This window comes from Maniola hyperantus, chromosome 8 (assembly GCF_902806685.2).
Source record: "Maniola hyperantus chromosome 8, iAphHyp1.2, whole genome shotgun sequence".
Lineage (NCBI taxonomy): Eukaryota > Metazoa > Arthropoda > Insecta > Lepidoptera > Nymphalidae > Maniola > Maniola hyperantus.
Window position 1 is genome coordinate 1 of NC_048543.1, and position 24127 is coordinate 24127.

General features: G+C 46.4%; 2 protein-coding genes across 3 annotated transcripts; both read right to left on the reverse strand.

Annotated features, from left to right (window-relative positions):
- Nucleotides 1–5: 5 nt before the first annotated feature.
- Nucleotides 6–8490, reverse strand: LOC117984422 (protein borderless-like; the record flags this gene model as incomplete). Its single annotated transcript, XM_034971039.2, has 2 exons — nucleotides 8206–8490; nucleotides 6–527 (listed from the first exon to the last, which is right to left on the reverse strand). Coding segments are annotated over exons 1-2 (702 nt in total), but the record flags the coding sequence as incomplete, so codon positions are not given.
- A 1327-nt stretch (nucleotides 8491–9817) lies between these two features.
- Mlc-c (Myosin light chain cytoplasmic) lies at nucleotides 9818–24055 on the reverse strand. Of its 2 annotated transcripts, XM_034971143.2 has the most exons (5): nucleotides 23947–24055; nucleotides 23831–23858; nucleotides 23205–23386; nucleotides 22987–23133; nucleotides 9818–15040 (listed from the first exon to the last, which is right to left on the reverse strand). In XM_034971143.2, exons 1-5 carry the CDS (start codon nucleotides 23947–23949, stop codon nucleotides 14957–14959), a joined length of 444 nt encoding a protein of 147 aa, XP_034827034.1. In that variant the 5' UTR covers nucleotides 23950–24055; the 3' UTR covers nucleotides 9818–14956. The 2 variants fall into 2 exon arrangements, with proteins under 2 accessions (XP_034827034.1, XP_034827033.1); XM_034971142.2 differs by lacking the exons at nucleotides 23831–23858; nucleotides 23947–24055 and adding an exon at nucleotides 23463–23646.
- Nucleotides 24056–24127: the final 72 nt, after the last annotated feature.

The following is a 24127-nucleotide window of genomic DNA, read 5'->3' on the forward strand; positions in this document are numbered from 1 at the left end:
AGGAAGCGCTCGGGCGGCGCGGGCAGCACGCGCGCCGCGAACTGCACGTCCAGGAAGGCGCCGGCGGCCTGCGTGCGGCCGTCGGGCGCCGCCACCCGGCACTCGTACTGCGCCGCGTCGGCTCCCGCCGCGCGCGCCAGCACCAGGCTGCCGTTGCGCTGCGGCGGCGTGGGCACGGGCGCGCCGGCGCGCAGCCAGCGCACGCTCCACGCGGCGCTCTTGGGCTGGCACTGCAGCTCGGCGCGCGCGCCCTCCAGCACCGTGACGTTGGAGGGCGGCGTGACGATGAGGTTGCCGCCGTCCACGTCGAGGCGGTGGAACGTGCCGTTGTTGCGCGCGGGCGGCGTGCGGTTGGGGAAGGACACGCGGCAGCGGTACACGCCGGCGTCGCTCTCGCGCACGTTGCTCACGTTGACGGCGCCGCCGCCCACGTCGCGCTCGCCGCCCACGCGCCGCACGCGCCCGCGCCAGCGCTCCGCCACGCGCGGCTCGCCGTCGCCGCTGTACCACGAGAAGATCTCCTCGCCCTGCAACCGAGCGAAGCGGTCACCTCACCGATACAAACCGGTCAAGTGCGAGTCGCACTCGCACTACCTCCTTGGCGCAGTGGTAAGCGCTGTAGTCTTATCAGTGGGAGGTCCAGGTTCGCTTCCCGGCAATGTCAGTTACAAATTTTATAATTTCTAAATTTCCTCTGGTCTGGTCTGGTCTGGCTTCGGCCGTGGCTAGTTACCACCCCACTGGCAAAGTCTTACCGCTATACGATTTAGCGATTTAGAAGTTCGATAAATCGCACACGCCAGCTTAAGCTGAGCTGGACGTTCCTGTTCTTGGTTCCTGTACATTGCGGGTTTCAAATTAAATGTAGGTACCTAATATTGAGGGTTGTAATGTCTGTAATTTCTGAACTACAAAAATAAAAATATTAAAAAAACCGACTTCCAAAAACACTACGAAGTAAAAAATAATTTTTGTAAGGCTACATTTAGGTATTGCGCGAAACAGCGGTGCGCGGGGTTGCCGCGTCCCGCTCCTGCGTCTGCCCCTCAGGGCCTCAGTACTTCCGTGTTCGACAACGTGCACGCACGCAAGACAGCGAGCTCGTCACGAGCCCTGCCGCGTTAACATTATTTACCTCGTGCCTATGTAATTCAAATGACTGTTAATTTGTAATATACTTTTATCTTGTGAGCCAAGTATTTTATTGACTCATATTTTTGTTTTTCTACACGCGTATATAATATTATGTTGAAGTCGGGCGAGCTTCACGCTCTGATTTCTAGTTTCTTTCATTGTGCTCGCCCGACTTCATACATTCATACACATGTAGAAACAAAAGTTATTTTTTACTTTGTAGTGTCTTTGGAAGTCGGTTTTTTAACGTTTTTATTTTATTTTTAGCTTGTTATTGTAGTACCTAGTTATTGCTTGGTACCTAAAATATCAATTCACCAACAGCATCAGAATTGAAGAGTTGAGACTTAGAATTTAATAACAAAGTCTATGCTTGGCATTTACAATATTATTTCACCAGGAACAGTTCCTCAATCTTTATGGTTTAGGAGTGCTGCACCCTGCATCATCAGGTTAGAGTATTTCGGACTGGGAGTGTCATCGTGAAGCCGTTGCTTGATACCTAAAATATCAATTCACTATCAGAAATTCTAAAATCCCCACGATTTAGGACTTCAGTACTTTGCAGCATCAGGATTGAGGAGTTAGGATCCGAAGTTCAATGATGTAGCCTATGCTTGGTACCTAAAATAATTTTGCATCATCCGCCGTTACTGAAACATTATAGTTTAGGAGTGCTGTACCCTACATCATCAGGGTTGAGGAGTTGGGACTTGAAGTCTCAGAATAAAGTCGTTGCTTGGTACCTACAATATGAATTCACTATGAACGCTTCCTGAATCTTGATAACTCAGGCGGGCAGTAACCCTGCAGCATCAGGATTAAGGATATCCAGAATTTTTTATGGGACTACCACGAAAACTTCGTCTGTTGATTTTTAAAAAAAATTTGAAAGTCGGTCCAGAAACCTCGAAAAAATCGATGTAGAAAAAAGAACCACCTCATTTTTGACAGTCGGTTAAAAACCGATTACCTTGAAATATTTACGGAACAATTTTTAAAATATCCCCTTTCTAACAAAAAAAGAATGAATGAAATCGGAGTACGCGTTAATGAATTACAACTCAGCATACATTTTAACTTTCATCCCCTCTCCTACGGGAACCATGCTGAATTTCGGGATTAAAAGTATCCTATATTCTTCCTCATAGTATGACCTCAAATCGTACCAAGTTTCATTGGAATCCATTCAGTAGTTTCAGCGTGATGCGCGGCCGTGATACAGACAGACAGACAGACAGACAGACAGACAGACAGATAGACAGACAGACAGACAAAAAATAAAATAAAACTGTAACAGGTCAAATTCTGTACATTGAAGATATTTTGAAATTTTTTTTCGAGGGCACTCTATAATCGATACTGAACACAAAACTGTAATTTTTTTCATTTTTGTCTGTCTGTCTGTCTGTCTGTCTATCTGTCTGTCTGTCTGTCTGTATCACGGCCGCGCATCACGTTGAAACTACTGAATGGATTCCAATGAAACTTGGTACGATTTGAGGTCATACTATGAGGAAGAATATAGGATACTTTTTATCCCGAAATTCAGCATGGTTCCCGTAGGAGAGGGGATGAAAGTTAAAATATATGCTGAGTTGTAATTCATTAACGCGTAGTCCGATTTCATTCATTCTTTTTTTGTTAGAAAGGGGATATTTTAAAAATTGTTCCGTAAATATTTCAAGGTAATCGGTTTTTAACCGACTGTCAAAAATGAGGTGGTTCTTTTTTCTACATCGATTTTTTCGAGGTTTCTGGACCGATTTGCAAATATTTTTTTTAAATCAACAAAAAAAGTTTTCGTGGTGGTCACATAAAAAGTTCTGGATTCAACTCCTCAATCCTGTTCTTAGGCTGTCGAGAGAATTAAGGTTCGTACGCACCTGAGCGGCGCGGCGCGGCGCTTCAGCGAGCTGCACGTCGCGGCACAGAGCGTCAAAATATCATTTCTATCATTTTGTATGGCGCATATCGCACTAGAGCGGCGCTGCACAGCGCTTCACCGCGCGTTGCCGCGCGGCACGGCTGGAGAGAATATTTTGAAGCGCAGCGAAGCGACGCGCAGTGCAGTGACGCTAGTGCGACATACCCAGCGGCGCGGCACGGCGCTTCGCGCTCGTACGCGAACGGGTATAAAAGTGACGCGCAAGTGACGCGAGGTGCCGCGTGCTGAAGTTGTAGTGCGGTAGGCACCGTCGAGCGGCCTGAGGTGACGTGTTCTGCAGTCGGACTGAAGCGCCGCGCCGCGCCGCTTAGGTGCGTACGAACCTTTATCATCTTTATTAGGTACCACCGTATAAAGAGTCAATAATTAATTTTTAATAATATTGCAAAATTTATAATAATAAAGTAAAAAAATAAAAATAAAAAAAGAATAACTGATGACACATTATAGGTACACACGTATAATATAGGTATAGTTAAGAGTACTGAAAAATAGTACTCACTTCGGAGCGCTGTAAAACCTTAACTATTGACTTAATGAAAAAATGATGCGAATAAAAGTTGTTCCTCAAAAAACGATCTACAAAAATGGTCAGATATCATTTTTTTGTAAAATGATAAAAAAAAAGTTATTTCGAAAAATATAATTTTTTTTTTCGAATTTCTGAAGATTTTCGCTTATAACTTTTTTATTTATAGTTCTACGACAAAAAGTTACTGGACCAAAGTTGTAGAAAATTTAATTTGCAACAAAAAATGTTAACAAATTTTTTTTATCAAATAAGTAGTTTAAGAGATATATCGTAAATACCATTTCAACCCCTATTTTCAGGATGGCGGCCGTGGGACAAGGGTGGCGACCCCACAAACTTGGTTTTAGCTTTTCACTAACCCCCCTACACATAAAAAAAAAAAAATTGCGTCCTCTAAAAAACGCAAGGTTAGGCCTAAAAAGTGTAACATTTCAATGGACTACAGGTACCTACATAACTCATTGATGTACCAACTTGTCAAAGGGCAACACGGTAACAGTAAATGTATTATGTAATGGTATAGGTAAGTACTATCAGGTTTGATTTTGGCATAAATAACCTGAGTGCAATTCAAGATGGGTTTGTTTAGGGGCTAGGAGTAGGTCCCGCACGACGCGCGACGCACGACGCACGACGCGCGACGCGACGGTCGACGAAGGCAAGTGGGTAGCTAATTATTGTTTCGTCACAGCAGTGGTCGCTGTACGTTCCTCGTTCCTCTAACGTAATAACAATAAGTGTGGCACCACTCGCAGCAGTAGGTCATTTAGATTAGCGCGCTTCCTGCCGCTTCCCGCCGCTTCCCCCCGCTTCCCGCCGCTTCCCGCCGCTTCCCGCCCCCACCGCCGCCGCCGCCGCCTCGCCTGGGACGAGACGCCGTCATCTCCACCTCGAGTCCGCCTCAATTACGACTAACTAAATTAGCCTTCGTGTTCTCGCGGCGCGCTTCACACGAGGAGCCCCATACTACCCACGCGCGCTGCGTCGCCCGCCCTCAGCGTCACCGACCGACAACTCACAACAACATTTACCCACGCGCGCTGCGTCGCCCGCCCTCAGCGTCACCGACCGACAACTCACAACAACATTTACCCACGCGCGCTGCGTCGCCCGCCCTCAGCGTCACCGACCGACAACTCACAACAACATTTACCCACGCGCGCTGCGTCGCCCGCTCTCAGCGTCACCGACCGACAACTCACAACAACATTTACCCACGCGCGCTGCGTCGCCCGCCCTCAGCGTCACCGACCGACAACTCACAACAACATTTACCCACGCGCGCTGCGTCGCCCGCCCTCAGCGTCACCGACCGACAACTCACAACAACATTTACCCACGCGCGCTGCGTCGCCCGCCCTCAGCGTCACCGACCGACAACTCACAACAACATTTACCCACGCGCGCTGCGTCGCCCGCCCTCAGCGTCACCGACCGACAACTCACAACAACATTTACCCACGCGCGCTGCTTCGCCCGCCCTCAGCGTCACCGACCGACAACTCACAACAACATTTACCCACGCGCGCTGCGTCGCCCGCCCTCAGCGTCACCGACCGACAACTCACAACAACATTTACCCACGCGCGCTGCGTCGCCCGCCCTCAGCGTCACCGACCGACAACTCACAACAACATTTACCCACGCGCGCTGCGTCGCCCGCCCTCAGCGTCACCGACCGACAACTCACAACAACATTTACCCACGCGCGCTGCGTCGCCCGCTCTCAGCGTCACCGACCGACAACTCACAACAACATTTACCCACGCGCGCTGCGTCGCCCGCCCTCAGCGTCACCGACCGACAACTCACAACAACATTTTTTATGTTCTTTAAAATCTGATCAATACAATGATTACAGTGTTTTCGATGTGGGCAATGTTGGCTACGAGACCGGCTCCGCGACTCACCGACACTGACATCGTACCACGTAGCTGCACCTCTAGCTAGTGTAGCTGCACCTCTAGCTAGTGTAGCTGCACCTCTAGCTAGTGTAGCTGCACCTCTAGCTAGTGTAGCTGTACGCCGAACAAAGCGCGGCCCCGGGAGCGCATTGTGCCGCGCCGTGCCGCAGCTGCTCTGTACTTACGTACGCTACTGCCGTGTATGACGCACCATGCAAGGAGCTGCACCTCTAGCTAGTGTAGCTGCACCTCTAGCTAGTGTAGCTGCACCTCTAGCTAGTGTAGCTGTACGCCGAACAAAGCGCGGCCCCGGGAGCGCATTGTGCCGCGCCGTGCCGCAGCTGCTCTGTACTTACGTACGCTACTGCCGTGTATGACGCACCATGCAAGGAGCTGCACCTCTAGCTAGTGTAGCTGCACCTCTAGCTAGTGTAGCTGCACCTCTAGCTAGTGTAACTGTACGCCGAACAAAGCGCGGCCCCGGGATCGCATTGTGCCGCGCCGTGCCGCAGCTGCTCTGTACTTACGTACGCTACTGCCGTGTATGACGCACCATGCAAGGAGCTGCACCTCTAGCTAGTGTAGCTGCACCTCTAGCTAGTGTAGCTGCACCTCTAGCTAGTGTAGCTGCACCTCTAGCTAGTGTAGCTGCACCTCTAGCTAGTGTAGCTGCACCTCTAGCTAGTGTAGCTGCACCTCTAGCTAGTGTAGCTGTCCGCCGAACAAACTCTGTACTTACGTACGCTACTGCCGTGAATGCACGTATTGAATACATTTGCGTTACTCAATACGAACTGTAAGCAGCCACACGTAGACAAGTGTACGTCCGCTACGATACGACACTACAACTACAAGTGTACGTCCGCTACGATACGACACTACGACACTACAACCACAAGTGTACGTCCGCTACGATACGACACTACAACTACAAGTGTACGTCCGCTACGATACGACACTACGACACTACAACTACAAGTGTACGTCCGCTACGATACGACACTACAACACTACAACTACAAGTGTACGTCCGCTACGATACGACACTACGACACTATAACTACAAGCAAACAATTCACTACTTAAACAAAACCGACAAAGTAATCCCGCCTAGAGCTATATACTTTGGACTTGGGACAAGTCCCACGGGCAGCACAAATCGAAGCTCAGCTAGGGGCTTGGCTCTACTAGAGATCTCATAACTTTTAACAGTGAAAGCATTATGAACTTGTGAGTCTTGGCAACCAAATTTACATGAAATGTTTTTGGCGGGATTTCATTCCTTTTTGGCAGATACCTAACCTAGATTTTTTATGACCTTAAACTAAATTCTTTTTATTAAAAGAAGAAAGTATGTCAGTTTGACTACGTAGTAGTAGGTCCTTGTACACAAGTAGGTACACTAGATGTTAATTTAAAATTATATTAAAAATTATATAGGTTTGTATGAATGTTTGTGAGAGTTCGATAATCTTTGTCAGCCTTAGCAGTTAGCACAGACTACGGTCTAGGTATTTGGGCTGCAAACTGCCAACTACCAACTGCCAACTGCCAACTGCCAACTACCAACTACCAACTGCCAACTGCCAACTATCAACTGCCAACTGCCAACACCAGTCTCGGCTGTTTATCAAGTTTTATCTAGTGCTTTGGTATAAAAGTGTGGTGTAAAATGTTCACGTTTCATTTTGTCGAAATAAAATAAATATTAATTATTTTTTTTATTCTTTCCTCGCAAATGGGAGAAAAGTACTATGTACTGTATGTATGTGTGTGTGTGTGTAACGGGAGTGAACTGGGAACTGTCTTGTCGACACATCGCTCGCTGCGCCACAGGGGACTGGGAACTGTCTTGTCGACACATCGCTCGCTGCGCCACAGGGGACTGGGAACTGTCTTGTCGACACATCGCTCGCTGCGCCACAGGGGACTGGGAACTGTCTTGTCGACACATCGCTCGCTGCGCCACAGGGGACTGGGAACTGTCTTGTCGACACATCGCTCGCTGCGCCACAGGGGACTGGGAACTGTCTTGTCGACACATCGCTCGCTGCGCCACAGGGGACTGGGAACTGTCTTGTCGACACATCGCTCGCTGCGCCACAGGGGACTGGGAACTGTCTTGTCGACACATCGCTCGCTGCGCCACAGGGGACTGGGAACTGTCTTGTCGACACATCGCTCGCTGCGCCACAGGGGACTGGGAACTGTCTTGTCGACACATCGCTCGCTGCGCCACAGGGGACTGGGAACTGTCTTGTCGACACATCGCTCGCTGCGCCACAGGGGACTGGGAACTGTCTTGTCGACACATCGCTCGCTGCGCCACAGGGGACTGGGAACTGTCTTGTCGACACATCGCTCGCTGCGCCACAGGGGACTGGGAACTGTCTTGTCGACACATCGCTCGCTGCGCCACAGGGGACTGGGGACTAATATTGTAACCGCATGAAGTACATGAAGTACCCAGCTATGGCGTCGTGCAGTTTCTATCGCGAGGAGTGGTCTCTTCAGTGGACACAATGTGTCGGGGTCAGGGGAGTACACGGTGGAGTACACCATGAAACACCTCCGCTGTTACTATATAGGTACCTACTATACTGGCAAAGTGGACCAAATACACTATAAACTGCGCTCTTTTTGGAGTAAACCCGTCCTTGTCCCGCTGCAGGCGGCGCGGTACTCACGTCCTTGTCCCACTGCAGCTGGTAGGGGATCTCGATGCCGAAGGGGAAGTCGAGGTGGCAGTCCATGACGGCGTGGCCGCCCACGGCGGCGCGCAGGCGCTCCGCGTCGGGCGGCGGCGGCGCGGCGCGGCAGAGCGCCCACAGCGCCCAGCACGCCCACAGCGCCCGTGTCGCGCCCATGGTCGCTCGCGCGCGGTCCGCTCGGCGCGCTGCCCGCTGGCGAGTGGGCTCCCTCGCGATATAATTATTGTCAGTCGCGAGTCGCGAGTCGCGCTCCACGAATGACCTCACTTATGCAATTTTATTCCTTTCTCGTACCTACATACATACACACATACAGTCTACACACACACACTCACACGCCGTTTAGTCATGGTTGTAACTTGGCGGTCTAGTGGTTAGATGTTCGACTGCGGATGACAAGGTCGCGGGTTCGGTTCCCGGGTCGGGTTACAATAAAAAGTATCGGGTTTTACTGTCAACAAAATATGTTCTAACCGGGCCGGAGTTAGTCAGTTGGCGGTGGCGCTGTATCACCGCGGCTCGGGAGCACGTGGAGCCGTCGATCGTGCGCCTGAGCTCTCGCCGGACGTGTCGGATTACCGTCCCGCACATCAGCATTCAGCACCAGCCAAATATTTTATGGAACGATGTCGCAAAGTTTAAAAGTCGATTAAAAAAGTAACCTATGTTACTCCTCTACTTGTCTGTGAAAGTCCCGTCAAAATAGATTTAGCCGTGCCAAAGATTAGCCCGTTCAAACAGACAGACGGACAAAAATAAACGTGTTTCAGTTATGGGTACACCGTACAGTTCAAATAACCATATGAGCTTAATATGAGGTAGTTATTTCGAAATTGCAGACAGACACTTCAATTTTATTTATTAGTTAGATAGATATACATAGATGAATCAATTTTTTGAAATATTTTTGTTTGCTGTGTTGTATGCACCAGTTACCAACAGGTGACCTAGTGGGTAATACTAGTTTTATGTTTGCTGTGTTGTATGCACCAGTTACCAACAGGTGACCTAGTGGGTAATACTAGTTTTATGTTTGCTGTGTTGTATGCACCAGTTACCAACAGGTGACCTAGTGGGTAATACTAGTTTTATGTTTGCTGTGTTGTATGCACCAGTTACCAACAGGTGACCTAGTGGGTAATACTAGTTTTATGTTTGCTGTGTTGTATGCACCAGTTACCAACAGGTGACCTAGTGGGTAATACTAGTTTTATGTTTGCTGTGTTGTATGCACCAGTTACCAACAGGTGACCTAGTGGGTAATACTAGTTTTAAATTTTAAAATATCTCTTACATTGAAAATTATCTTCCGCGCACATTATCGGGTCCACCCTGTACCTGTACTCACTGTATGTACCCACCCCCTACATGTATGTTGTCTGTCTGGCGGGCTGGTTGCTGGTTGCTGGTTGCTGGTTGCTGGTTGCTGGCTAATCTGCGGAATGGTTGTAGCGACTTCAGTGATCTACATTCTACAACTACTAGGGACCTAGGTTACCTAGGTAAATTCCACGCAGACCAAGTCGCGGCAAAGGCCAGTACCTACGTACAAATTAATTAAAAACAGCTGAGTAAATAAAAACAAAAATGTTGTTTATTACGTTTATTTAGAATCATTATTATTTATTTATTATAGTCTTTGTACATCCGTATTATACATTTCCATGATGTGTATAATGTATATAGCATGTGTATAATGTATACCTAACTATACTAATTTTAATTTAAGTTCTTAAAAATATGTTAAATTCTGGAATATGCTTATCTAAGTACTTATTTGAGGCCCAGGTGTACGACACGCGCTTAACGGCACGTTACGGGCACGGACTATACAGGTGTACGACACGCGCTTAACGGCACGTTACGGGCACGGACTATACAGGTGTACGACACGCGCTTAACGGCACGTTACGGGCACGGACTATACAGGTGTACGACACGCGCTTAACGGCACGTTACGGGCACGGACTATACATATAAAGTGCAACGCACACTACACACTACACTAATGACACGAGGCAGGATTTGTTCACTTTGAACTAAACATATTTTACGAGTTTAGAAAGCGAAATAAATACAATCACTTGTTTCAGTTCAGCGCGTGTGGTTTTTGGGTCTTTATATTCTACATGAAATAGAAACAAAATTGAACACAATTTCCTCGATAGAAAATATTGAAATGACATTGAAAACTGCTCCAAATTTCTAGATTTTTAGTTTCGATTGTTAACAATAATTAATTTTTCTGTAGTTTTTTAGTAGTACCTAGATAATTGCAATTTCCAACCATAAATGGTTAGAAATTACGGTTACTATGGTTTGGAGGTATGAACAGTTGTGCAACTCACTTTACTTTTTTTCGCAGTCCAAATGTAACGCTAACCGTAACGTAACGTCAGCCACCTGTCGTGCACCTGGACCCAAATCGTTAATTAATAATTTATAATAAAAATGGAAATGTCAGGGAATTGTTAGTGTGACCCAACTACAACTGTCTCACACACACTCCGGCTCGTCGGAGCTACACCTACACACTGTCGGTGAGTGTCGAGCATCACACACCCACTCCGGCTCGTCGGAGCTACACCTACACACTGTCGGTGAGTGTCGAGCATCACACACCCACTCCGGCTCGTCGGAGCTACACCTACACACTGTCGGTGAGTGTCGAGCATCACACACCCACTCCGGCCCGTGGGACTGTCGGTGAATGTGAAGCGCCACACACACACCCACTCCGGCCCGTGGGACTGTCGGTGAATGTGAAGCGCCACACACACACCCACTCCGGCCCGTGGGACTGTCGGTGAATGTGAAGCGCCACACACACACCCACTCCGGCCCGTGGGACTGTCGGTGAATGTGAAGCGCCACACACACACCCACTCCGGCCCGTGGGACTGTCGGTGAATGTGAAGCGCCACACACACACCCACTCCGGCCCGTGGGACTGTCGGTGAATGTGAAGCGCCACACACACACCCACTCCGGCCCGTGGGACTGTCGGTGAATGTGAAGCGCCACACACACACCCACTCCGGCCCGTGGGACTGTCGGTGAATGTGAAGCGCCACACACACACCCACTCCGGCCCGTGGGACTGTCGGTGAATGTGAAGCGCCACACACACACCCACTCCGGCCCGTGGGACTGTCGGTGAATGTGAAGCGCCACACACACACCCACTCCGGCCCGTGGGACTGTCGGTGAATGTGAAGCGCCACACACACACCCACTCCGGCCCGTGGGACTGTCGGTGAATGTGAAGCGCCACACACACACCCACTCCGGCCCGTGGGACTGTCGGTGAATGTGAAGCGCCACACACACACCCACTCCGGCCCGTGGGACTGTCGGTGAATGTGAAGCGCCACACACACACCCACTCCGGCCCGTGGGACTGTCGGTGAATGTGAAGCGCCACACACACACCCACTCCGGCCCGTGGGACTGTCGGTGAATGTGAAGCGCCACACACACACCCACTCCGGCCCGTGGGACTGTCGGTGAATGTGAAGCGCCACACACACACCCACTCCGGCCCGTGGGACTGTCGGTGAATGTGAAGCGCCACACACACACCCACTCCGGCCCGTGGGACTGTCGGTGAATGTGAAGCGCCACACACACACCCACTCCGGCCCGTGGGACTGTCGGTGAATGTGAAGCGCCACACACACACCCACTCCGGCCCGTGGGACTGTCGGTGAATGTGAAGCGCCACACACACACCCACTCCGGCCCGTCGGAGCTACACCTACACACTGTCGGTGAATGTGACACACTATAACAATGAAATGCCAAACTCGACTTAAAAACAAGGTAATTAAATAGATACATTAAAATGCGATCCGGTTTTCAGATAAGATACTTGTACAGACGCATGTTGTTGCATAACGTGCGAGTAGGACAGAAGATGCGAGAGTGCAAGAGACCACGCGCGGTAGTTTCAAGTGTTCGCGTCACATATATATATCGTGTATCGACTTCCTTCATAGTACAATAACACGAACTGCGAGCCATCGTACTAATGCAAACAGAACATTGTGACGTGTCTATTGTCTATGGAATGCTTTGAGTCCGTTGACTTTGACGTACCCAAGCGTAGATAGAGTAATAAAGTTAGGAACGTTTGCTTTCTCATTCACACAAAAAAAAAACCGGCCAAGTGCGAGTCAGGCTCGCGCACTGAGGGTTCCGTACTACAGTCTTATTTTTTCGACATTTTGCATGATAATTCAAAAACTATGATGCATAAAAACAAATAAAAATCTGTTTTAGAATGCATAGGTGAAGACCTTTCATATGATACCCCACTTGATATAGTTATCTCACTTCGAAAGTTGAAAATACTAATTATTAGTTCATGACCACAATTTAATTTTTTTTGTGTGATCTAACCCTAAGTTCACGGTTTTCAGATTTTTACCCAAATGTCAGCTATAAGATGTACCTACCTACCAAACTTCATGATTCTAGGTCAACGGGAAGTACCCTGTAGGTTTCTTGACAAACACACAGACAGACAGACAACAAAGTGATCCTATTAGGGTTAAAGAGCACAGATAAAGTTACTAATGTGATAAACAGAGACGCAGCTAACGTATTTTTTGTCCCTTATCGTGTAACTGGGTTTTTTCAAGAATACATACAACTTACATTTACATAGGTAGTCAAGGCATGCAACTTTAGTTGCGAAACAAACTTTGAGAATTCGTGGCGTACCTAATTACCTACTTGTTTTCACATAAAAAACGTTTAATACAAATATTATTGATCGGTTAATACAAATATCGACTACTAAACAATGGTAATAATTGTCGTGTTATTCGTCGTTAGTCGTTACGTCGTGCTATCGCTATCTCACACGCGGTTACACACTTACACAGTACTCACACATCTACCTGTATGACTCTATCTACGTGCCCAATACTTAGGGAGGCGAATAGGGGAATTTTCGGCAATACTCGAGCGTGGCAGTTTAAGATATGAGAGATACCTTAGACCTAATAGAACAACCTTGTAAAGTATTTAGCTCTATATGTAGTGACGCGCGCCTAGGATAGACGATCAGATTAGTAAAAAAAATCGATAGTCTGAAATACTCGAGCGCGTCAGATTAAGATATTGGGGGTTGATTTTAGTGTTTTAAGACTAAATTTAACTAATCTGCCGATAAGTCCTTGACGCCGCCGAGTTATAGGGTCGCGAACTTGTAAAAAAAAACGTTAATCCGGAATTCTCGAGCGCGATTTTTTATTTTTTTATTTTGAAGAATATAATCTAAAATTTACTAAAAATACAAAATCTGCCGGTTTCCGCATGACCGGATGTGTGGAGGAGCCATTTCGTCTTCCGAAAAACGCGTTGCGGCATATAAGTCGCGAACGATACATTTTACCAAAAAAAAGTTTAAATAAACAAAAAAGGTAATTTTATTTTACACAAAAAAGGTCTCTTTACATTTTTGTCCAAAGTTAAAACTTTTTGACTTGAAGCATCATAAAAACTCAAACTCCCGGTTTTTTGAGTATATCTCGAAAACTGAGGGTGTTAAAAAAATTGATATGAAATAATGATAATTAAATTATGTGACTTTTATTATATCTCAAAATTTATTTTTTCTTAAGCTTCTCGACAATTTTCGTGGACTCGGAAAAGTTACGCGTATCTGTATACAAAAGTATCATTAACATGTACAGTTTCATGTATGTATATTATTCAATAGCCTGTTGATCTTCAAATTGTTTTTTGGACGTACCGTAAGCAAATCGAAGTGAAGAATTGAAGCAAAAAAGAAAAAAAAGAAAAAAAATTTGCCATAAACATGTAATACAGACTGAGCGCTTCGCGGAAATATGCCGTCCTACCAGTATTTTTCCTTAATTTCAATTATCAAGGAGAAAGAAAGGAAAAAAAAAGAAACCAAAAAACCTTTTTCGGTCAGATTAAGAGAACCCACCAACATTTTTGTCAGATTAATAAAATATGCTTTCAGGATACCGAGATAAACCTCCCCTATGAAAATCTGACGCGCTCGAGTATTTCGAAAAAACTTTTTTTTTTGCATTTTCAAAAATTCATCGTAACTTATCGTCGCGCCGAAATCGTCAGTTTTTTTAAAGGGAGCTTCCTTGGGGCCTACTCAACACCCCTTCCGAAAATCTGACTAATTTTTTTATTTTGCATTTTTGACTACTTTATATACCTACCCCCACCACGCAAACCGGCAGATTAGTATACCGTTGTTATCAGAGGCACTTGGGGCATACGTAGTATGAATATCTGACGCGCTCGAGAATGCCCAAGTAACTGTTTTTTTAAACATTTTTGAAAAACCGTACACGCCAAACCCACCGCTAAAATGGTTTTTACCATACGAGCTTTTCTTTTCGAAATTATTTTATCTTTCGATTTTGATAGGTCTCCACGGCGCCGTTGAATTACGCCATTTAGCTACCTCGCCTCCCTAACTACAAGTCTTTGCCAATACGGGGCTCTACAAACATCATGCAATTTGAATCAAATTTTAGCAATGAAGCCCTCAAAAACGTAAATATAATATATTTTTACCAAAAGTACAGCTAAATGTATTTTTGCGGTTTGGATGAAAACCGAAAATAAATACTAATTTCCCATCATCAATATTATGTAAGAAATGCTTCACAGTCACCACCGACACGACACGTTGTGTCTCTCAGTGCCGTGGCGGCGGGTGGTGCGGCGGCTAGCCCTGCATGATGAGGTGCACGAAGTTCTCGTAGTTGATGTTCCCCTGCGAGTCCTCCTGCCCCTGCAGCAGCTGCTCCACCTGCACACACACACACACACACACACACTATTGAGTACCAACTGACTTGCATTATCTATGCAACTACAGTTAGAGACAAAAGATATCTGTAATGGCGAGGCACTCCCTACGAAAGGAATTTTAGACACCCTTACGGGGTTCATGTAGGGGATGAACGTTTGTATGGGGAGTGAGTCATACCTCAAGTTACAACCAGCAAAATTGGCATAGTTTAGGTTATCAGTTAAAAATTAAGAAATAATAATTTCAGGATTGTTGCAAATGCCACTTGAGCAAAGTGAGGCGGAGTCAGCTGACACACGACATACAGTGTACACTCTATATTGCAAAGTGAGGCGGAGTCAGCTGACACACAATATACAGTGTACACTCTATATTGCAAAGTGAGGCGGAGTCAGCTGACACACAATATACAGTGTACACTCTATATTGCAAAGTGAGGCGGAGTCAGCTGACACACAATATACAGTGTACACTCTATATTGCAAAGTGAGGCGGGGTCAGCTGACACACAATATACAGTGTACACTCTATATTGCAAAGTGAGGCGGAGTCAGCTGACACACAATATACAGTGTACACTCTATATTGCAAAGTGAGGCGGAGTCAGCTGACACACAATATACAGTGTACACTCTATATTGCAAAGTGAGGCGGAGTCAGCTGACACACAATATACAGTGTACACTCTATATTGCAAAGTGAGGCGGAGTCAGCTGACACACAATATACAGTGTACACTCTATATTGCAAAGTGAGGCGGGGTCAGCTGACACACAATATACAGTGTACACTCTATATTGCAAAGTGAGGCGGAGTCAGCTGACACACAATATACAGTGTACACTCTATATTGCAAAGTGAGGCGGGGTCAGCTGACACACAATATACAGTGTACACTCTATATTGCAAAGTGAGGCGGAGTCAGCTGACACACAATATACAGTGTACACTCTATATTGCAAAGTGAGGCGGAGTCAGCTGACACACAATATACAGTGTACACTCTATATTGCAAAGTGAGGCGGAGTCAGCTGACACACAATATACAGTGTACACTCTATATTGCAAAGTGAGGCGGGGTCAGCTGACACACAATATACAGTGTACACTCTATATTGCAAAGTGAGGCGGGGTCAGCTGACACACAATATACAGTGTACACTCTATATTGCAAAGTGAGGCGGGGTCAGCTGACACACAATATACAGTGTACACTCTATATTGCAAAGTGAGGCGGGGTCAGCTGACACACAATATACAGTGTACACTCTATATTGCAAAGTGAGGCGGGGTCAGCTGACACACAATATACAGTGTACACTCTATATTGCAAAGTGAGGCGGAGTCAGCTGACACACGACATACAGTGTACACTCTATATTGCAAAGTGAGGCGGAGTCAGCTGACACACAATATACAGTGTACACTCTATATTGCAAAGTGAGGCGGAGTCAGCTGACACACAATATACAGTGTACACTCTATATTGCAAAGTGAGGCGGAGTCAGCTGACACACAATATACAGTGTACACTCTATATTGCAAAGTGAGGCGGGGTCAGCTGACACACAATATACAGTGTACACTCTATATTGCAAAGTGAGGCGGGGTCAGCTGACACACAATATACAGTGTACACTCTATATTGCAAAGTGAGGCGGGGTCAGCTGACACACAATATACAGTGTACACTCTATATTGCAAAGTGAGGCGGGGTCAGCTGACACACAATATACAGTGTACACTCTATATTGCAAAGTGAGGCGGAGTCAGCTGACACACAATATACAGTGTACACTCTATATTGCAAAGTGAGGCGGAGTCAGCTGACACACAATATACAGTGTACACTCTATATTGCAAAGTGAGGCGGAGTCAGCTGACACACAATATACAGTGTACACTCTATATTGCAAAGTGAGGCGGAGTCAGCTGACACACAATATACAGTGTACACTCTATATTGCAAAGTGAGGCGGAGTCAGCTGACACACAATATACAGTGTACACTCTATATTGCAAAGTGAGGCGGAGTCAGCTGACACACAATATACAGTGTACACTCTATATTGCAAAGTGAGGCGGAGTCAGCTGACACACAATATACAGTGTACACTCTATATTGCAAAGTGAGGCGGGGTCAGCTGACACACGACATACAGTGTACACTCTATATTGCAAAGTGAGGCGGAGTCAGCTGACACACAATATACAGTGTACACTCTATATTGCAAAGTGAGGCGGGGTCAGCTGACACACGACATACAGTGTACACTCTATATTGCAAAGTGAGGCGGGGTCAGCTGACACACAATATACAGTGTACACTCTATATTGCAAAGTGAGGCGGAGTCAGCTGACACACAATATACAGTGTACACTCTATATTGCAAAGTGAGGCGGAGTCAGCTGACACACAATATACAGTGTACACTCTATATTGCAAAGTGAGGCGGAGTCAGCTGACACACAATATACAGTGTACACTCTATATTGCAAAGTGAGGCGGGGTCAGCTGACACACAATATACAGTGTACACTCTATATTGCAAAGTGAGGCGGAGTCAGCTGACACACAATATACAGTGTACACTCTATATTGCAAAGTGAGGCGGAGTCAGCTGACACACAATATACAGTGTACACTCTATATTGCAAAGTGAGGCGGAGTCAGCTGACACACAATATACAGTGTACACTCTATATTGCAAAGTGAGGCGGAGTCAGCTGACACACAATATACAGTGTACACTCTATATTGCAAAGTGAGGCGGAGTCAGCTGACACACAATATACAGTGTACACTCTATATTGCAAAGTGAGGCGGGGTCAGCTGACACACAATATACAGTGTACACTCTATATTGCAAAGTGAGGCGGAGTCAGCTGACACACAATATACAGTGTACACTCTATATTGCAAAGTGAGGCGGAGTCAGCTGACACACAATATACAGTGTACACTCTATATTGCAAAGTGAGGCGGAGTCAGCTGACACACAATATACAGTGTACACTCTATATTGCAAAGTGAGGCGGAGTCAGCTGACACACAATATACAGTGTACACTCTATATTGCAAAGTGAGGCGGAGTCAGCTGACACACAATATACAGTGTACACTCTATATTGCAAAGTGAGGCGGGGTCAGCTGACACACAATATACAGTGTACACTCTATATTGCAAAGTGAGGCGGAGTCAGCTGACACACAATATACAGTGTACACTCTATATTGCAAAGTGAGGCGGGGTCAGCTGACACACAATATACAGTGTACACTCTATATTGCAAAGTGAGGCGGAGTCAGCTGACACACAATATACAGTGTACACTCTATATTGCAAAGTGAGGCGGAGTCAGCTGACACACGACATACAGTGTACACTCTATATTGCAAAGTGAGGCGGAGTCAGCTGACACACAATATACAGTGTACACTCTATATTGCAAAGTGAGGCGGAGTCAGCTGACACACAATATACAGTGTACACTCTATATTGCAAAGTGAGGCGGAGTCAGCTGACACACAATATACAGTGTACACTCTATATTGCAAAGTGAGGCGGGGTCAGCTGACACACAATATACAGTGTACACTCTATATTGCAAAGTGAGGCGGGGTCAGCTGACACACAATATACAGTGTACACTCTATATTGCAAAGTGAGGCGGGGTCAGCTGACACACAATATACAGTGTACACTCTATATTGCAAAGTGAGGCGGGGTCAGCTGACACACAATATACAGTGTACACTCTATATTGCAAAGTGAGGCGGAGTCAGCTGACACACAATATACAGTGTACACTCTATATTGCAAAGTGAGGCGGAGTCAGCTGACACACAATATACAGTGTACACTCTATATTGCAAAGTGAGGCGGAGTCAGCTGACACACAATATACAGTGTACACTCTATATTGCAAAGTGAGGCGGAGTCAGCTGACACACAATATACAGTGTACACTCTATATTGCAAAGTGAGGCGGAGTCAGCTGACACACAATATACAGTGTACACTCTATATTGCAAAGTGAGGCGGAGTCAGCTGACACACAATATACAGTGTACACTCTATATTGCAAAGTGAGGCGGAGTCAGCTGACACACAATATACAGTGTACACTCTATATTGCAAAGTGAGGCGGGGTCAGCTGACACACGACATACAGTGTACACTCTATATTGCAAAGTGAGGCGGAGTCAGCTGACACACAATATACAGTGTACACTCTATATTGCAAAGTGAGGCGGAGTCAGCTGACACACAATATACAGTGTACACTCTATATTGCAAAGTGAGGCGGGGTCAGCTGACACACAATATACAGTGTACACTCTATATTGCAAAGTGAGGCGGGGTCAGCTGACACACAATATACAGTGTACACTCTATATTGCAAAGTGAGGCGGGGTCAGCTGACACACAATATACAGTGTACACTCTATATTGCAAAGTGAGGCGGGGTCAGCTGACACACAATATACAGTGTACACTCTATATTGCAAAGTGAGGCGGGGTCAGCTGACACACAATATACAGTGTACACTCTATATTGCAAAGTGAGGCGGGGTCAGCTGACACACAATATACAGTGTACACTCTATATTGCAAAGTGAGGCGGGGTCAGCTGACACACAATATACAGTGTACACTCTATATTGCAAAGTGAGGCGGGGTCAGCTGACACACAATATACAGTGTACACTCTATATTGCAAAGTGAGGCGGGGTCAGCTGACACACAATATACAGTGTACACTCTATATTGCAAAGTGAGGCGGGGTCAGCTGACACACAATATACAGTGTACACTCTATATTGCAAAGTGAGGCGGGGTCAGCTGACACACAATATACAGTGTACACTCTATATTGCAAAGTGAGGCGGGGTCAGCTGACACACAATATACAGTGTACACTCTATATTGCAAAGTGAGGCGGGGTCAGCTGACACACAATATACAGTGTACACTCTATATTGCAAAGTGAGGCGGGGTCAGCTGACACACAATATACAGTGTACACTCTATATTGCAAAGTGAGGCGGGGTCAGCTGACACACAATATACAGTGTACACTCTATATTGCAAAGTGAGGCGGGGTCAGCTGACACACAATATACAGTGTACACTCTATATTGCAAAGTGAGGCGGGGTCAGCTGACACACAATATACAGTGTACACTCTATATTGCAAAGTGAGGCGGGGTCAGCTGACACACAATATACAGTGTACACTCTATATTGCAAAGTGAGGCGGGGTCAGCTGACACACAATATACAGTGTACACTCTATATTGCAAAGTGAGGCGGGGTCAGCTGACACACAATATACAGTGTACACTCTATATTGCAAAGTGAGGCGGGGTCAGCTGACACACAATATACAGTGTACACCCTATATTGCAAAGTGAGGCGGGGTCAGCTGACACACAATATACAGTGTACACTCTATATTGCAAAGTGAGGCGGGGTCAGCTGACACACAATATACAGTGTACACTCTATATTGCAAAGTGAGGCGGGGTCAGCTGACACACAATATACAGTGTACACTCTATATTGCAAAGTGAGGCGGGGTCAGCTGACACACAATATACAGTGTACACTCTATATTGCAAAGTGAGGCGGGGTCAGCTGACACACAATATACAGTGTACACTCTATATTGCAAAGTGAGGCGGGGTCAGCTGACACACAATATACAGTGTACACTCTATATTGCAAAGTGAGGCGGGGTCAGCTGACACACAATATACAGTGTACACTCTATATTGCAAAGTGAGGCGGGGTCAGCTGACACACAATATACAGTGTACACTCTATATTGCAAAGTGAGGCGGGGTCAGCTGACACACAATATACAGTGTACACTCTATATTGCAAAGTGAGGCGGGGTCAGCTGACACACAATATACAGTGTACACTCTATAGTGCAAAGTGAGGCGGAGTCAGCTGACACACAATATACAGTGTACACTCTATATTGCAAAGTGAGGCGGAGTCAGCTGACACACAATATACAGTGTACACTCTATATTGCAAAGTGAGGCGGGGTCAGCTGACACACAATATACAGTGTACACTCTATATTGCAAAGTGAGGCGGGGTCAGCTGACACACAATATACAGTGTACACTCTATATTGCAAAGTGAGGCGGAGTCAGCTGACACACAATATACAGTGTACACTCTATATTGCAAAGTGAGGCGGGGTCAGCTGACACACAATATACAGTGTACACTCTATATTGCAAAGTGAGGCGGGGTCAGCTGACACACAATATATAGTGTACACTCTATATTGCAAAGTGAGGCGGGGTCAGCTGACACACAATATACAGTGTACACTCTATATTGCAAAGTGAGGCGGAGTCAGCTGACACACAATATACAGTGTACACTCTATATTGCAAAGTGAGGCGGGGTCAGCTGACACACAATATACAGTGTACACTCTATATTGCAAAGTGAGGCGGGGTCAGCTGACACACAATATACAGTGTACACTCTATATTGCAAAGTGAGGCGGAGTCAGCTGACACACGACATACAGTGTACACTCTATATTGCAAAGTGAGGCGGAGTCAGCTGACACACAATATACAGTGTACTCTATATTGCAAAGTGAGGCGGGGTCAGCTGACACACAATATACAGTGTACACTCTATATTGCAAAGTGAGGCGGAGTCAGCTGACACACGACATACAGTGTACACTCTATATTGCAAAGTGAGGCGGAGTCAGCTGACACACAATATACAGTGTACACTCTATATTGCAAAGTGAGGCGGAGTCAGCTGACACACAATATACAGTGTACTCTATATTGCAAAGTGAGGCGGGGTCAGCTGACACATACAGATATTCTTGTTGATGAACTTCTGTTTAACCAAAAACTCCTTATAGTGTACAAATTGCTAAGGTTTGCTTGGTTTACATTGTTACCCTTGTGTTGAAACATTGCATATAGAGTAGCGACCACTCTCCATAGCGAAACAATACATTTAAGAGTAGATCCCAATAAACATTAACTCCACTAACCTTAAACACCATACTGATATTATATAGTCGTTAATATTTGGTACGTACAATGGAATATTTAGAAACATGTTCACTTGTTTGTTGTATTTGCGAGCACATATTTACTTACTGTACTTGCTAGTATCGTTTTATTGCTTTTCGTTTTAGTAACTACTTATTGATAAAATTACCTTGTTTTCTCTTGCTTTCCCTTTAACGAAAACTCTATAATGCAATAGAATACTCGTTCCTACGCTTCGCTTCGCTACCTACAGTGTACAGTCAGTGGCGTGCACAGGAGTTCAAGCCAGGGTATGCATTTAGGTATGAACTTATTTTACGGCAGGTTATAATGAAAAGTAAGCATTGATTTATTACAATGAAGGTAAGCAGTGCGTTCATGCCTCTATGAGCTGTACGCCACTGTGTACAGTGACAGTGTACACTGTACACTGTCACTGTACACTGTACACTGTACACTGTCATTACAATAACATATTCTCTGTACACTGTATATATATTTTCTGCAGAACTTCAGTTGAACCTTTGAATTTCTTGTTCTCCATCAGCAAGTAGTCACATCACACCCAACATGTCTCTACTTATATGCAAGTGTCATATCTTGACACTTTTAGTAGAGATATCTTGGGTGACTAGAAACATTTCTGGGGAAGTACACAAACTGGTTTTACAAAAGAAAATTTGGGAATCAGAGAGTTGTCATCAACCATCGTAATATTTGAGCTTGAAGAATAGCCAACTATTATGTGTTACCACTTCCCAGACGTGTACTTGTGGTCCAGGTAGTTCTTCATAGTTAGGTGTCAAAACTATGGACAACCACCGGGACCACCCGGAGGTCCCATCGCATGTACCACATAGAAGCTGTGACCCTGAACGCAGAGAGACAGTACCTCGTCGTCGCTGAGCTTCTCCCCCAGCGTGGACAGCAGGTGGCGCAGCTCGGCCGACGAGATGAAGCCGTTGCCGTCCTTGTCGAAGTGCCGCAGCCCCTCTATGAAGTCGTTGGCCGTGTCCCCGCTGCGGGCCTTGGAGATGGCCTGCAACAATGCGCGACCCGCGTCAGTACTGGGCGGACGCGGCGAGGCTCGCGCAACTCGCCGTCGCGCACCTGGTAGATGGGCAGGAACACCTCGAAGGAGATGCGCTCGTCGGGCTTGAGGTGCAGCGTGCACTTCTTGACGTCCGACTCGGTGGGGTTCTGGCCGAGCGCGCGCAGCGCGTCGCCGATCTGCGCCACGTGGATCTTGCCGTCGCCGCGCGAGTCGAACAGCTGGAACGCCTCCTGGAACTCTGCAACAGAGAGCGGGCGCTGTAGCGCGGCGGGCGGGGCGGGGGCGGGGGCGCGGCCGCTGCAGCCGCGACGTACCTTCCACGGAGGACAGCTTGAGCTTGGTCGGCGGCTCGTACGTGAACATGGCGCGGGGGCGGTCGCGAAGGCACTGCGCGCGAACGACCTCCGCACGAATGTTAAAGTACGAGCCGTATAAGGTAAGTAGGGCGCTTGCAAAACTCGACGCTTTCGGTGACAACGGTGACGATGTTGATTGACGTGACTCAGTCGCAGGCGAGTCGCAGCTCGCAGGGCAGCCCGCGCCGCCGACTGGCGACTGCTCCTCGGTCACACTTGTTACGTTGTTACGATTGCGATAGTGCAATGAGTTAAAATAATAAGTTAACACACCGAACGAAAGAATAATGACGACAAATTAAACGAAATGATAGCAAATGACTCACCCGCTAGTTGATCTTCGGAATACCCAGCCTGCAAGCATAATAAGTGTAAGATTATACAATGACAATGAGTTAGTTATTTAATTCTAACATTAAAAGTTAATTTGTATTGATTTTACCATAGTTTTTAGTGAATTTAGCTTAGAAAACAAACAAATAATTTTTAGTTTAGTTCCGCTCACAGCACAGCTTATCTGTCACCATTGTCTGTCAACTGTCATCTGTCACCACGTCAACTGTCATTATAGATTTTTTCTACCTTAGATGAATGTATACTATCTCTATGCTATCTACTGGCTC

Excerpts from the sequence above, each read along its gene's own strand:
- Mlc-c (XM_034971142.2), bottom strand. The coding sequence starts at position 23,511 with ATGTTCACGTACGAGCCGCCGACCAAGCTCAAGCTGTCCTCCGTGGAA. Across the intron at positions 23,134-23,204 it reads TGTTCCTGCCCATCTACCAG|GCCATCTCCAAGGCCCGCAG; the intron begins GTGCGCGACGGC and ends GCATTGTTGCAG. Across the intron at positions 15,041-22,986 it reads AGAAGCTCAGCGACGACGAG|GTGGAGCAGCTGCTGCAGGG; the intron begins GTACTGTCTCTC and ends GTGTGTGTGCAG.